The following is a 16,340-nucleotide window of genomic DNA, read 5'->3' as shown; positions in this document are numbered from 1 at the left end:
AGAGCAACTGTGAGAACTGTCTGGATGGTCACAGGTTTAACAACTGGACTGAACGTCTCTCCAAAATCAATGCCAGGGCATTGGGTGAATCCCCTAAGAACCCATCATGCCTTGTATCGAGCAAGGGATCCATCTAGGTGGAGCTTATGGCAGAACACCCATTTTACTGTAACAATATTGGCACCAGGAGGGCATGGAACGAGGTCCCAAGTGTTGTTGGCTTGCAAAGCGGAGAACTCTTCAATCATTGCAGTATGTCAATTAGGATCTACGAGAGCGCTGCGGTAGATCCTAGGCAGTGGTGAAATAGTTGCAGCCTGAAGATTGAAGAATTATCCTTGAGTGACCATGGAGTGATCGTTGGCCACAGGAGCAATCGGAACCATGCCAGCAAGTAACTCTAGAGGCATTGGCTGTTGGGGCACCACCGGTGGGTGCTCTTGGGTTGCCGGCTCAGGTGGCGAGGAATGTAGTACAGCCATAGAGGGCGCCCCTAGGAAGGATGGAGGGGCGAGCCGACTGCATTCACCGGTGAAATGCTACTAGGTCCAGCGAGTGTTACGCTGCTAGCAACAACCTGCGGCAAAGGGCCAGAAGGGGTAGCAGCGCAGCCCGTGACAGAGCCCGGACCAGCCCTGCTGGCAACAGCCCATGGCGGGATGCCAACGGTGGCAGCATGACAGGTGCGGTGAGCAGCGCATCCTTCTGTGAGAGAGTCCAGAGCAACTCCGCTGGCAACAACCCATGGCGAGAGGCCAACAGGGGCAACAGGGATGGTTCGGAGAGAGCTAGTTCGGGCTGGTCATAGAGAGGTTGGGGTAGCATTTGCATCCAAAGATGCGGAGATGGAAATAGTCAGTGTATACACCATGAAGGGCAAACAAGGGAGTAGAGAAGTCTAGAATTTTTGTGGGGTGGCGATTGAGTAGATAAGTGGCGTTGTGTAGCTAACGGGGAGACTGGCCTGAAAAAGAAGGGAACGAATGATATTGTTGGTAGTGCGAATGACACGCTCGGCCCGGCCATTTTGGGGAGAGGTGTGAGGGAAGGATAGACGTATGGTGACGCCACAGGTAAGAAAGGAAGTTCAGGTAGTGGAGTTATAAAACTCACGCCCATTATCGCACTGGATGCTCTTAATGGTGCAGCCAAACTGGGTTGCAACATAAGAGAAAAAATTAGAGAGAGTAGGGAAGGTGTCGGATTTGAGGCGTAGGGGGAAAGTCCACAAAAAATGTGAGCAGTCATCGAGAATAACAAGATAATATTTGTATCCAGACACGCTAACAATGGGAGATGTCCAGAGATCACAGTATATTAAATCGAAATTCTTGGATGCACGAGAAGTAGAGGAAACAAAAGGAAGACGCGCATGTCAACCAAGTTGGCAAGCATGACAGAGGCTATCTAATGTGTCTTTATTACATGCAAAACCAAAAGATGATGCTAGCTTAGAGAGGGCTTCATGACCGAGATGACCAAGGTGGCGATGCCAAAGTGTAGTGGACGTGCCGGTGGCCATGAGGGCGTGAGGCTGGGGTATCGGCGCGTAGAGGGGGTAGAGCTCCCCAAAACTATTGTGCATGATGATCACGCTCTTGGAGTTAAGGTCCTTAACATAGAGGCCATAAGGATCAAATTCGATGGAACAATTATTGTCAGTAGAAAAGTGCCGAACGGAAATTAGATTTTTAATGACATGTGGGGAGACAAGAACATTATGCAGGTGCAAGGGACGATCGGCGGTGGGAAAGGTCACTGACCCTGTAGTGGTGATAGGGAGCAATGACCTGTTGCCGACAATGATGTTAGACGGACAAGGAGGGGTGGATTGGTCAGAAACAAGGAGATTACCGGAGTTCAACATCATGTGAGAAGTGGCACCCGAATCCATGTACCAATCTGTTGTCGACGGAGGTTGTAGTGTCATCGTGTTGAACGTGTTCGCCAACGCGTTTTGATCCCACGACATCGCCGGTGGCACAGGCGCCCATGTCTACTACGACCACTAAGATGCCAGACCAGAGTAGGAGGGCAGACTCGGGATAGCCGGTGCACCAAAAAACGCAGGTTGCATGGCCGGCAGGTCGGGGGTTGCGCCGAACAGCGTGGGTGCACCTGGTGCGTTGCATGCAACAAGCGCAGAGGCTAGGCGACGGACGATGCTACTGCCTGTACTGATGGCTGGTAGGGCGTTGATGAGGATCCGCGGAATTGGGCCATACCTGAAATGTCCTGGTCCATGGATTGTACATGGAGGGCCAGCTGAAGTTTGCCGAGGCTCCATCGTTACGACGGCCATGGCGTCAATTGTGACCATTGATGCATGGAGCGGAAATGCCGTTGGATGCACCACTGTTGTTGGAGTAGACTTGATTGCTGTTGCCAGGAGGGGGTGTCGGACCACCATGGCCAGCCCCGGATCCCTGCATGGCACCGCTACTGCTAGTGGCGGGGGCGCATGGGGCAGAAGGAGCGGTGGCGATGAGGACGGTTGACGAAGAACCTAGCTTAGACGCCATGGTGAGTTCCTCGAGTAGTAGGTCAGAGCGAACGTCGATGAAGGATGGAAATGGCTTTTGGCGCTTGAGGAGAGCGGCCATATAGGCAAACTTTTCATTGAGGCCACAGAGAACAGACATAATGAGCATACGGTCTTGAACCGGCTCGCTAAGATCACCTAGTGCATCTGCCATTCCTTTAAGCTTGCGGCAATAATCTAAAATTAATAGATCACCTTGGACGAATGTGCAAAATTGAGCATCGAGGTGGAGAGCATGCGTCTCCTTGTTGCCGATGAACTGATCTTCAAGAGCCGTCGAGATGCTACGGGTGGTGGAGGTGGGTGTCATGACGACCTTGAGCAGCTCAGTGGAGATGGTGCCGTAGAGCCTTGACCGCACGGTGCAGTCCATCCGATGCCAGTGGACATCGTTAGCATCAACCTCAACGTTGGGGAGGACGTAATCGAAGAGATCGTATCGGCCGAGCGTTGTGAGGAAGAGGTCGCGCCACTTGCTGTAGTTCAAAGACACAATGTCAAGGACGACAGGAACAAGTACCTTGATGTTGAGGACACCGACAGTCTGCACATGGATGGTGGCGGTCGCAACCTGGGCCTGCGCTACAGCATAGGCGCGGCGCGCCTCTTCCTCTTGGCGAGCGTGATCGGCAGCCTGGCGCAGAAGTTCGACCTCAGAAGCTTGTAACACAGTGTCAGCCATGAGAGTAGGTAGCGGTGACCGTGGGAATAGGTGCCGTTGCACTAGGATTGGAGGGAGGGCGGAAGAAAGGTCGCAGGAGCGAACTGGTCTCATGATACCATAATAGTAAAAGTAATTGGAATGATATTGATCGGCTAGGAATCAGCGTTTATAAGAAGTACACGACAGAGCAAAAGATAGAAACAAAGATTACAGGCATATGATGCATATCTGCAGCAGCTATAGATGGAAACCCAGTTGGTTGTGATTGGCATTGCCGTGTTGAAGATGGAGGCGATCCCAGGCGTGATTACCTGGCCTGCATGGCCCTGAGGCATGCTACACGAGGACATATGGTGCAGACGGATGATACACCAAAAGCTCTTCTAATAGGCATAACTTAAGCATGCTAATAAGTCAATTGATGTTGTAACTGATTACTAGTCTTCCTCTCCTCTTGGATCGCTACCACTAAGTGGCGTACTCTGTAACGCTATGTAATGATCTCTGAACATTTTCAGCCACTATTGTCGGATGCACATCAAGCTAGCATAGTAATATAAGTAGAACAGACCCGGCCATGATTTGGTGTGCAGGAATCATCTTCTTCTTAATTGCTTTTTTCATTGTATCAGAGCCATCCTCCCAAACTATGTCCAACCGGGGTTATGGAAACATCCTATTCCAGTGCCCTTCTCTTGACACCATCCTTCCGTCATCTGAATAATATCAAGTTGTCCGGAGAAAACTACCTGCTATGGCAGGCACAAATCTTGCCTTATCTCCGTAGCCAATATGCCGATGGAAGCATTCAAGTGTCGTCCCATGTCATCATCGATAGGGATGAACACAATCCCAATCCAAAGTATCATATTTGGGTTCAACAAGACCAGCTCGTGTTAAGCACGCTACTGTCAATGCTCGCGCCACATGTGCTTTCTCAGGTGTTGTTCCTCACCACATCTCATGGCGTGTGGAGCTTCCAACATTGCATATATGCCTCTACATCCAAGGCCAAGGTAATTCAGATCCATCGCCAACTCTCCACTATGCAGAAATAGGATATGTCCATGATGAGCTACATTCACAAAGTGAAGAACCTAGCTGACTCCATGGCGATTGCTAAGCAAGCAATCAGGGTTGACGAGCTCTTCTCCTATCTGTTCATGGGGATCAACTCCGAATTTGACTCAATTGTGACCTCACTCACCACTCGGGTCGATGATCTCACCTTTGGTGATGTGTATGCACATCTCATGGCCTTTGAGATGCGCATAGACCATCACAATTCAACAATGCAGGCTAGGTCGTCAGTCAACTCCGCGGTGCACAACAACAATAGCAGCAGCAACAGCAAAGGCGGTCGTGGGTGTGAGGGTCGCGACAGAGGCCGTGGATGGTCAACTCCAAACTACAACAACAATTAAAGTGGGAACTCCAACAACTACAACTACAACAAGCAACCGTGCCAGATCTGCCACATGACAAATCACACTGCTACCAGATGCTACTACAGGTTTGACCATGCCTATCAAGTGGAAGAACTACGTGTTGTTGTTGTTGCTACAACTTCAGGCAACCATGTTGACACCAATTGGTACACATACACTGGATCCACCAATCATGTTACCAGTGAACTTGATCATCCCACTGTGCGTGAAAAGTATGTTGGCAAGGATCATGTTTAGATTGCAAATGGCTGAGGTATGCCCAATTCTCACATTGATCACTCTAGTATTTTCACTCCACACAAAATTATGCATCTAAATGATGTTCTTCATGTGCCTAATACTACAAAGAATATTTTCTATGTCCATAAGTTCCCTACTGACAACAATGTTATCTTTGAATTCCATCCACTACATACGGAACTACCAAAGGAGACACAACATTAGTGTCAGCTGCTTAGTACACGTCACTAATGACTCATTAGTGACGGATCTAGTGACAATGCGTCACTAATGTCACCCCAGGCTGAGATCCATATCAGACTCATCACTAATGATAGATCATTAGTGACGGGTGAGAAAATCACTCGTCACTAATGAAAACAGTGACGAGTCTCTCCACAACCCGTCACTAATGACTATATCATTAGTGATGGGTTACTGAGGGACCACTCATTAGTGACAGATGATAAAAACACCCGTATCGGATTCATCATCACTTACATCACTTTCCATACCTTTGGCCATAAGGCACTTATGTGATGACTTACGTGATGACAACTTGTGTTATGATGACCATGAGAAAGAGCTTCTCTTAGAGGAGTGGATGGTGAGGCTATCATCACTTGAGCTTGAATCTTTATCTTCACTCACCTATTTTCTCATACTTGCAAATGCTATGCTTCTTCTTCTTGCCTCCCTCTTGTTCTCTATTTTCTTCTCTTTCTTGATATGATCAATTATTTTGACCAAGTCCTTCAAGGAGATTAGATGATCAATCTTGGCATTGATACTCTTGATATTTTTCTCTACTTGTGAGAAGAGCTTGACTATCTTAGGAGCAATTTCTTCATCACTTGATGTGCTTTGATAATCATCTCCATCGCTCTCCTCTTCATCATCATCATTATATTCACTTGAGCTTGACTCTTGCTCTTGTCTCCTCATCCTTACCTTCATGTGTTAGCATTGAGCTTGCTTGCTTATAAGATCAAAGTTTTTGATGTCGAATGAGGTAGAAGCATAAACCCCATGTTCATGGTCATCTCATGGACGGTGATATTGCCGAGAACTTGGCTTGGAGTCATCTTGCTCATATCATGATTGTCGTAGATGATGGAGATAATTAGCTTGTACTTTGGAAGAAGAGTTTGAAGTATTCTTCTCACTACGTGAGCATCTTCGATTTGTGTCAAACTTAGCCTATTGATCTCATTGACAAGAATATTCAAACATGAGTACATGTCATTAGCACTTTAATGGGCTAGTTGTTTGATGCTATTGAACTTAGTAATAAGCACATGACATTTCTCATTGCACAATTCTTTGTGCCTTCATGTATTTCAATAAGACTATTCCAAATATCATGCGCATTGGTGAGAGAATAAACACGATTAAATGCATCAATGCATAAAGATGATAAAAGGATACTCTTTGTCAATGCATCTAATTGTCTTTTTTTGTTTCTGATTTGTTGCCTCATCCCTTCCTCGGTGACTCTTTAAACATTTAAACCTTTAGCTTGCAAATAATAAGTCATTAGAATTTTTCATCAGGGGAAATTAGTGTCATCGAAATGTGAAGCGCTATGGGTATCTATCCCAACACCGGATGTCACAACTCTAGGATGTTAAGCCTATAAGAGCATGTGACTCTGATACCAATTATGAGGAACGGTGATGTCCTAAGAGGGGAGTGAATTAGAAAATTTAAAAACTAATGGCTCTAAAAACTACACAAAATAAATCTATCTCAATTTCTATCTAAATATGTTCTGGGTTTATCTAGTGTGTCTACTCTACCGCTCAAGTGGATTGCAACCTACTCAAGAAGGTAAACTGCAAGTATGTAAATGTGAAAACGTAAATACAGTAAAGAGACAAACTCGACATAAGGGATTTTTATCATGTGGTATCGGTGGCACATAAGTCACCTATAGTCCACGTTGGAGCTCTACAAAGGATATGCTCTTGGTCGCTAAGTCCCTTCCGTCACGGCTTTTGAGATACCAAGTCACCAAGATAATACCTTAAGCACGATGAGCCACCAAGCCACCAAGGCGAGGTCTTACCACCAACCTCTCTTTCGGTCACTTATGTGTCATCTTCACTTCGGAGCTTTAGCCACAAAGACAAGGGCCTCCGCGTCCCAGTACAATCTTCTTGTCATCGCTCCACAGCAAGTTGGAGGGTCAACAACTTACCGGCGAGTCACCAAGACTCAAAGGCACCGGTGTACCTCTGGTACACGGTTGGATCACTCCTTGATCCACTCTCTAGGTTGCAACACCTAGTAACTCTTATTTCTAGGCCTATAAACACTAATTACTCTCTAATCTTATGCTTAATCACCTTGGATGAACACTTTGAGCACTTTTATGGCTTGGATGTCTTCTCAAGTGTGTATGAGGTTCTTTAGACTCCAGCACCTTCAAATAACCAAGTGGATGGGTATTTATAGCCTCAAACTCGCTAACTAGCATTTGCTCCAATGGCTCATAGATATTGTGTACACTAGATGATCCAGCGGTAATAGAAGTACTAACACCAGATCATCCGGTGAGTACAGCAGATGAAATTAGCCGTTGGAACCCCACTCAAACATATTTTGAACATCGGATGTTCCGGCATAACCTTCACTTCCATCACCAGACTATCCGGTGAGTTGACTTGAGCCTGACCGCGCCACTTCTTCTTTGTGCAAAAATCTCTGACGTTCACAATCTCCATCACCGGACCTTCCGAAGTGTTCAACACTATCTTTTCAGGATTTTTCACACACTATGTTAAATGCTTCGGTGTAAGCCTCCGGTGCACACAACATTGATTACCGAACCATCTGGTGCCTTGATCTTCACTCTTCACTCTTCAACTCTTGAAACACCTCTACAAGAAATAGTCCGGTGTATATTCTCCAGTGTGTTTGACTCAAGCGTCGGATTTTCCGGTGTGTTGCTCTTCTTCTGCCCGAAAGCAAAACAATCCGGTGCAACTCAATGCCTAGCACCAGATGATCCATTGAGGCATTCCTCATCCTCTGTCAGAATTGCTCCGGCGTGTTTATTGGGGTATCGCCGGATCTTCCGGTGAGTGCAATCTTCATTGAGCTCCATTGACAGAATACTCTGACATGTACAAACTTCTCTACGCCGGACCATCCGGTGAGACAAATCTTTCTAGAGTTTTTCCAATTCAATTAAACTTTATTCCAATTTCGGTGGCTTCTTCATGTATTGCATCCATGAGACCTGCTAATATATATTCTTAACAAATATGTTAGTCACAATGATTGTATTATCATTAATTATTAAAATTACAATCATAATCTAATAAGATTATTTTTGCTACAACTAGTTAATACTTACAGCTCAATACAATCAATTGGTTAGTAAATACAGCTCAATATAATCAAACTACCGACGATGAACTTCTGCAATGGTTCCATCCATCCAAAACTTACCCACCATCATTCAGGGACTAATTATTGATTGCCCTTCCAGCAGAGATGGCTAAATTTTTCCTCTAGGCACGCACCTGTGGCAGCCGGCAAGCAGCAACAGGGGCTGGGCGGCGGTGTGCTGGGCAACTAGGGCACCCTGCCCTATAAGGCAGTGCGCAGGGAGGCCTACTCGGAGTCGTGTTCGACATGGCCGACAGCCTGACATCGGTTGTTTTCTCTCTCTTTTCTGATCCAACATTCTAGATTTATTCTTTTTGCCAATTTCTTGTTGTAATGCTACTTCATTTGGCTTCGTTAGAAGCCGGGGTGCAACCATTTTCCCTGTTGGTGGAAGATGCCAATCCAACCTGGAAAGGAACTATTCGTATGTGTTTTATTTTCTCTTCTCTTACCATCATGATACCTTTATTGCCCTCCCCTTTACATAGACGCCGTAATGCTAATAAGACTAGAGAAGGCACATAAATGTCACTAGCTAGGTGAAATCGCAAGAAAGCCACTTTTTCTTTCAGTGGGTAGTTAATGTATATATCAATGCTTGCGGATGACTGAGGTGGTTACCATTTGAGTTTGTCTAGTGTGGAATGTGATGTGTGACAAGTCCTATCAAGAAATGTATGGGACTGCGAGAAATCAGTGGAAGATTTGATATTATTTTGAAGTTTCGAGTGCACAAAGCCCCGTGCATTGTGACTTGGGCTTAGACGAAGGGAGGACGATTGTGCTGCTAGGTGCCTCTGTCATATCGATCTGATATGTAGGTACAGGACGAGTGCACAAGATTTACGTGGGATTCAGGCTTCGCTTCTCACCTTAAATTGGAAAGATGCACACTCTGTTCTCACCACTATAAATCTTTTTCACTGTTGACTGGTAAACCCCTTTAATCCTAGTTTTTTAGTCGATAGTAGGCAACAGAGAGTGATAATCTTCAACTATCACTACCAGCCTAAGACACTGCTTCACTGCCGGCTCAAGGCTTCAGCCGGCAGTAATGCCCATGAATCACTGTCTACGGGTATCACTACCGGTTGAAGTCTAGAACCAGTAGTATTCTCCCTCTCCTCCCTCTCTCTCTTCACTCTCCTTCTCTCTCTGTCCCTCTCTCCATCTCAATACATGCATATAATGAGATACATATTTATTGTAAATCAATAATAAAGACACATTCATTAATACATGGTAATTCATATCTTTCATTAATATGCAAATAAAGCTACTTAATCTGGCTTAACAACTCACCCTTCATTATGATTACGATGTATATAGGGAGGTTCGTCGGTATCTTCCATGAAACCTAGCTCGACGTCCTCTCCGAAAGGAGGTAGCGCGTCGAATTGAGAAATATGGTGTCATTTGAATATATATACGCTGTCAAACCCTCGGTAGACTTCTTCCTTATCGCATACTCTCTACTAGAACGTATGGTGTCATCTGACGGTCTCTCACGCGGCGACAGCATAATCGGTTCATAAAACTCGCCGTTTGGGTTGAAAACATGTTCGATGAAGAACCCAGCGATCTGTTCTTGAATGACATGCATTTCTGCAGGGAGTATCGCACATGTGCGGTGTTTGGAGCATTGTGTTTGAAGAATCGAAAGAATTAGTCCTTGAACACATATAGAAATTTAAAAGAAGGTATCGATATATAATTTCATACCTCGACATCATTAAACACGATAGCGTCTCCATCTCCGCTAAATGTGTGTATGAAACTAAGAACATAGAACTCGCAGAGATTGTTATCGGGTGGCTGCCTCATACACATTAAGAGGAAACGATTCGTCAGTGGAATGAATTGAATCTTTTGTTTAGTAGGAAATTCAAGACATGAATATTCCTTACGCACCAGAAAGTTGGTTTTTACATCATACTAAAGTAGATAACACTCTTTTTGCAATATCTTGTGTACGCCCTGTACATGATACAAATTAAACTTAGATGCAATCATTGTGAAGATTAAATGATCGATTTTACCTATTTAGCATATCGATGTGGTCTTGGTAAGTTGACTTATCTCTCTTTTGTGAGTTAAAGACAATAATATTGCTCAAGTCTAGGTGGATGACAAGGAGAATTCAATAAAAACTGTAGAAATATATCACATATCAAATTAGTACTAGAATCGAGTTGCCTATAAAAATAGAACGCCTTAGCACACAATCACGTACTCAAAATTGTAAGGTAAGAGTACGAAGGTCTTGTGTTGGTGGTGAAGCAGACACTTGAATAAGTAGTCATCGGTGAAGTCTGGATTCGTCTGTACAAGTTCCTCATTGACAAGCCTAGGATTGATAAATCCTACTTTATTATCTAATTCTTGTCTACATGTGTGGATCTCCATTATACGAAAGAGAGAAGTTAGCCATACAATTTCAAAGTACAAGATCATATAATGTGAATTATATGCATAAGTCACTTACAGAGCCACGCTCTGATTATGGACACATCGATGGCATCTTCCTGGTACAATTCATAAAAGCACTCAAATTTCACCTAGAAGGAGCCATCCGCGTTGATGAAATATTCATATATGTATCTTACAGGGAACATCTGTATACCCTGTCTGGACTGCTCCAAGTACCACAGATGTAATTGGCGTATTTGAGTTGTAAGGTTATTTTCTATATCTAGTTTGACCAAAGGTTTGCCAAACTCAAACGGACATCTAACATCTAACTTTGGGATTTCTGCTCCCGCAATAATGCTTGATAGTCCAGAAGTAGACATGAAGCCTCCAATGCATGGAGCATCCTCAATGATTGGACCTGATTTTCTCTTGGCATGCTTCTTACTGATACGTTCATAGTCATTTGGTAGCTTATATGAAGCCACCCCCATTTTTTTAACTTTGGTTATATTCATAAAAAATTTCATGCTATCTTTAAACACAACAGGTTTCGGTGAAGGTGCTAGAGGATGGAAAAAAGCCGCTGCACTAGCATCCACAATCATTTTGGTTTGCTCAGCATTTAGTGAATAGACATCCTTAGGTTCTGCCAACTTCTTAGATAGCACCGACTTCTTAGATGGCACTGACTTCTTAGATGATGTCGTATTCTTGGATGTTGCAGAACCTGATCATATTTTCTGACATGATGGCTGGCTTCTTGATGGTGCTGGCTTCTTGAATGGTGGACTTCTTCAAGGCGATGGACTTCTTCTATGAGATGGCTGAGGAGAGGGAGATCTACGAGCCGATGACGGCCTAGGGTGTCGTGGACAATAGAGATTGTTGGGAGCTGTCTCTGGTGGACACTTTATGTAGGCCTTCTCCGACGCGATGAAACAGTTCTTGTTCTCTCCTATAGTGTGGTAGTCCACCTCAACATGAAGGTAATGGTCAACTGTCTCATCTACTTTGACCACGGCATAGCCCTCCGGTATCAGACATCCGTGCAAAAGTTCATGGGTGCTGCGGAGATAAGCCACGCTGAAAGCCACCTTGATGGTAATGTTCTTAGGACCAATATATAGTTCACACGGTGTCCGTACTGTGATATGGTCCATGGGATAGTGAAAGTACATCTAGGCCCCCTAAGTGGGTTTTAGCTTATTAATGACAAAACGATTAAGGAACTAATATATTTATCGAAGCTATGAACAGGTTTTAGTCTCAATTGTGAAGACTCACGATGATTGACGCCCCTCGAAATGAAAAGAGAAGCGGTGTGTAGTACTCACTAGGATTTAAATTGTTCTATCTTTGAAATTGAGTCTAGGTTAGCCGTACTATTAAGTGGGTTGCAATTGTTAGCTTTAATGGTGTCTCAATGCTCAAAATAACCTATTAGAATCAATAGTTGAGAGACACATTCACCCACGGACACCGGAAAAATAGGCAGTGTGCACTGAGTGTTCACCAGATACTCCGGTACTCAGTGTTTTAGGCTGGAGTCTCCGAGAAAGACTCCGCTAGAAGAGCCTCAGTTCTGAATATTTTAATTGTCCGGAGTCTCCGGTGTTCACCGGATACTCCAGTAGTTGGTAAATTTTTGGCCGGAGTCTCCGAGAGAGACTCTGCCAAGGGTGCCTCGGTTAAGCTTTTATTTTTAATAGAAAAAGTCCGGAGTCTCCTGTGTTCACCGGATACTCCGGGAAGAAAAAGTTTGGCCGGAGTCTCCAAGAGAGACTCCGCCAAGGGTGCCTCGGTTAAGGTTTTATTTTTAATAGAAAAAGACCGGAGTCTCCGGTGTACACCAGATACTCCGGGAAGAAAAAGTTTTTGGCTGGAGTCTCCGAGAGAGACTCCGCCAAGGGTGCCTCGGTTAGCATTTAATTTAAATGACCGGAGTCTCCGGTGTTCACCGGATACTCCGGTACCTGGAGAGGCCGGAGAGTCCGGCAAGTCTCCGGACTATTTCTTCGTGGTGACTAAGGCCCCGTTTGGTTGCAAGAAACGTTTCAAATTCTTTGGTGATTCTCTAGAATCCCTGTCAAACGCACCAAAACATAAAACGTTTCACCTTGAATCACCTGAAATGTTTCTCATTTTTAACACTACGAGGAGAATCACCCAAAATGGTGTTTCACCAGTTTCGAGAATCACTCAGGTCATTTTTCTTCAAGAATCCGAATCCAGAATCCCTGCCAAACGTTTTTAGAAAATTCACCAGAGAAACGTTTCCAAGGAGAATCTGAAACCGAAACGTTTCTGGGAGAATCTGGAGCCCTGCCAAATGAGCCCTAAGTCTGGCCCTGTCAATAGAACCTAACGGCTAGTTCTGACACCGTTCTGAGCCCATTTTGGATTTTAGGCCGGAGACTCCAGTGTTCACCGGATACTCCAGGATAGGTATGTCAGAACAGTAATGGCTAGTTTTTGAGAGTGAGCTAAATATACCCCCACACCCCCTAGCATTTATTGCTTGTTGTTGCTGCTGAGCTCCACTTTCACAAAGCTTCCCAAGAGCATTTAAAAGCCCTCCAAACATCTCTAGTGCTTAGTTTTGTGCCAAATTTGAGAGATTGTGTTTGGAAGTGAATTTGAGTCATTGAGCATTGAGTTCATCATCGAGCATACAATGTGATCATTTCTCTTGGAGCCTTGTGCTCCTAGACGGCAAGGCGTCGCCCGTAGAGCACCCAATCATTATGGAGTGCCACGGGAAGTTTGTAATCGACATTGACTTGAGTAAGAAAATCTAGCTTGATCTTTGTGGTCGCTAGAAGAGGATAGGGTTGGAAAAGACTCGGCTCTTTGTGAGCTCCTCAACGGAGACGTAGGTACTTCTTTGTGAGGTGGCCGAACTCCTGGTTAATTTCTTGTCTCATCACTTGTGCAAGTTTTACTACTTGTGTAGTTTTGGGATTTTTCCCATATAATTAGTTTTTGTGATCATCTTGCTATTAACTCTTGTTGCTTAAGCATTGTACTGATAATAGAACTAGTGCTATCTTTTAGTCCTTAGTTATACTTGCTTAGCTTCAGTTGTTCTTGAGATCCTGTATAGGCCGGATATTCTAGACTAGACCGGATACTCCGGACAGACCGGAGTATCCGACCTTCACCGGAGTATCCGGCATCAGTTTAATCCATTGTTTAGTTTTAATTTTCAGAAAAGCCTATTCACCCCCTCTAGGCAACTTTAAGTACATTCAATTGGTATCATAGCCTAACCTCCTACAAGGCTTCACCGCTTGGAGGAAATCGATATGTCAACATCCGGAAGCCCGAGGGGTCTAAAAGATGATCTGTCGAAGAACGACAATGGTAGTGGTAAGGGAAAGGGAAGTGAAATTCCTTTTAATTATGATCATTTAAATTCCTCGAGCAATTACATCTCCGTGCCATCCGGACGTGCACCATTCTTTGATGGTACACATTATGCCGCTTGGAGGCACAAAATGAAAATGCATTTAATATCTCTTCATCCAAGTATTTGGAAGATTGTTTGCACAGGTTTTGACTTGCCAGACGAAGATCAAGAGCTCATTTCAAATGAAGAGCAAAATATGCACTGCAATGCTCAAGCTACAAGTGTATTTCTCAGTGCCTTGAGTCCGGAGGAGTTTAACAAAGTGGATGAACTTGAGGAGGCTAAGCAAATTTGGGATACTCTCCAAGTTGCTCATGAAGGCACTACAAGCATGAGAGAGTCCAAGATAAAGCTACTTGAGGGCAAGCTAGGAAGCCATGTATGATCGGATGATGGTGCTTGTAAACAAGCTAAGAGGGCTTGGGAGTGAAGACATTGATGATCACAAAGTGATGAAAAGATTACTTAGAGCTTTTGCTCCTAGAAATCCCACTTTGGTGACACTTCTCCGAGAGAGAAGAGACTACAAAAGGCTTACACCCAGCGATGTGCTTGGAAGGATACTTGCCCATGAGCTCATGGAAGAAGAAGCTAATGAAGTGAAGATTCATGCCAAGAAAAGCTCAACCTCCAAGAACAAGGAGGTTGCATTCAAGGCAAGCAAAAGCAAACAAATTCAAGAATCAAGTACAAGTGAAGAAGAAAGCTCCGAAGATGAAGAGATGACCTTCTTTGTGAAAAGATTCAAGAAATTCATGAGGAAGGGAGGCTACTCCAAATACAAGAGAGACATGCCTAATAAGAGAACATCTAGAAGGGCATGCTATGAATGTGGCAAAATTGGCCATTTCGTAGCCGATTGTCCCAACAAGAAGAAGGGAAAAGACAAGGAAGACAATAAGAGCAAGCCATACAAGAAGGATAAATACAAGACCCACAAGAAGAAATATTCGGGTCAAGCACACATAGGAGAGGAGTGGGATTCAAATTCCGACTCCGACTCCGATGATGAAGGGGTTGCCACCATTGCCATCCGCGAGCCTACACCAAGAAAATCACTCTTAATGAGTGATGATGATGATGACTCCCCCAATTGCTTCATGGCTAAAGGCCGCAAGGTAAAATCTCAATTCAAGCTCCTAGATAGCGATAGTGAGTATGATAGTGATTGTGATAGCTTGTTTAAAGGCTTAAATAAAAATGTCATGGCTAAGATAAAGGAGCTAATGGATACAATAAATAGTCATGAGGAGACCCTTGAGAGACAAGAGGACTTGCTCATCCTTGAAAAGGAGAGAAACCTTGAACTCGAGGAGCTCTTTACTAAAGAGAAGGAGAAAGTTGAGAAATTGTCAAATGATTGTGATCTGGCCAATTCCTCAATTGCTAATCTTAAGAGTAACAATTCTATGCTTCAAGAGAAATTATCATGCTTGGATAAAAATTATTAAACTCTTGAAATGCAAATTGATACCCTTAAGAGTGGCTCATCCAACTCTAATAAAGCAAACTTGCTATGTAGTGCATCCACTAGCACTTGATGCTCTCGTTATTTCAATATTGATATAAATGCTTGTACCACTAATGTTGAATCCTTGCAAGCATTACAAAAAGAGAATGAGAGGCTAAATGCCTTAGTCAAGTATGGATGCATCAAAACTTATAAATCAAAAGATGCACTCTACAAGACCATTCAAGCCAAAGACAACAAGCTAAAGAGAGGGCTTGGATTTGACCAATACACGAGCAAGCCAAATGGTCATGTGATGATGAATGGAGTGGAATGCCTCAAGTTCGTCAAGGGAGGCAAGCAAGATGGTCACACGGCTCAAGAAAAACAACCAAAGGCTCATGCTCCTCAATCCACATTTTATGCCTCTTATATGCTCAAGAGAAACCACTGTAGTAAAGTGCTTGCTCTCTATGTTGGTCCCCGAACAAAATATAGAGTTGTCAAAAGGAATGTGTGGGTAGCAAAGGTGCTTGTGACTAACGCTAAAGGACCCAAACAAATTTGGTATCTAAAATAAAGGCATAACTTTATTTTGTAGGCATACTCCTCCGTTGGATCAAGTTGGGTCATTGATAGTGGATGTACAAATCACATGACTGGAGAAAAAAGTATGTTTTCATCTTTTGAAGAAAGATGGAGGACCTCATGAAAACATCGTCTTTGGCGATAATGGAAAAGGAGAGGTAATAGGCTTAGGTAAAATTGCCATTTCCAATGATCACTCTATTTCAAATGTT

General features: G+C 44.0%; 1 protein-coding gene across 1 annotated transcript; it reads right to left on the bottom strand.

Moving 5' to 3' along the window:
- Positions 1-2,306: 2,306 nt before the first annotated feature.
- On the bottom strand, positions 2,307-3,224 carry LOC133927670 (uncharacterized). Its single transcript, XM_062374107.1, has one exon. It carries the CDS (start codon positions 3,222-3,224, stop codon positions 2,307-2,309), a length of 918 nt encoding a protein of 305 aa, XP_062230091.1.
- Positions 3,225-16,340: the final 13,116 nt, after the last annotated feature.

This window comes from Phragmites australis, chromosome 8, assembly GCF_958298935.1.
Source record: "Phragmites australis chromosome 8, lpPhrAust1.1, whole genome shotgun sequence".
NCBI lineage: Eukaryota > Viridiplantae > Streptophyta > Magnoliopsida > Poales > Poaceae > Phragmites > Phragmites australis.
This window is presented reverse-complemented; position numbering and strand designations above follow the sequence as displayed.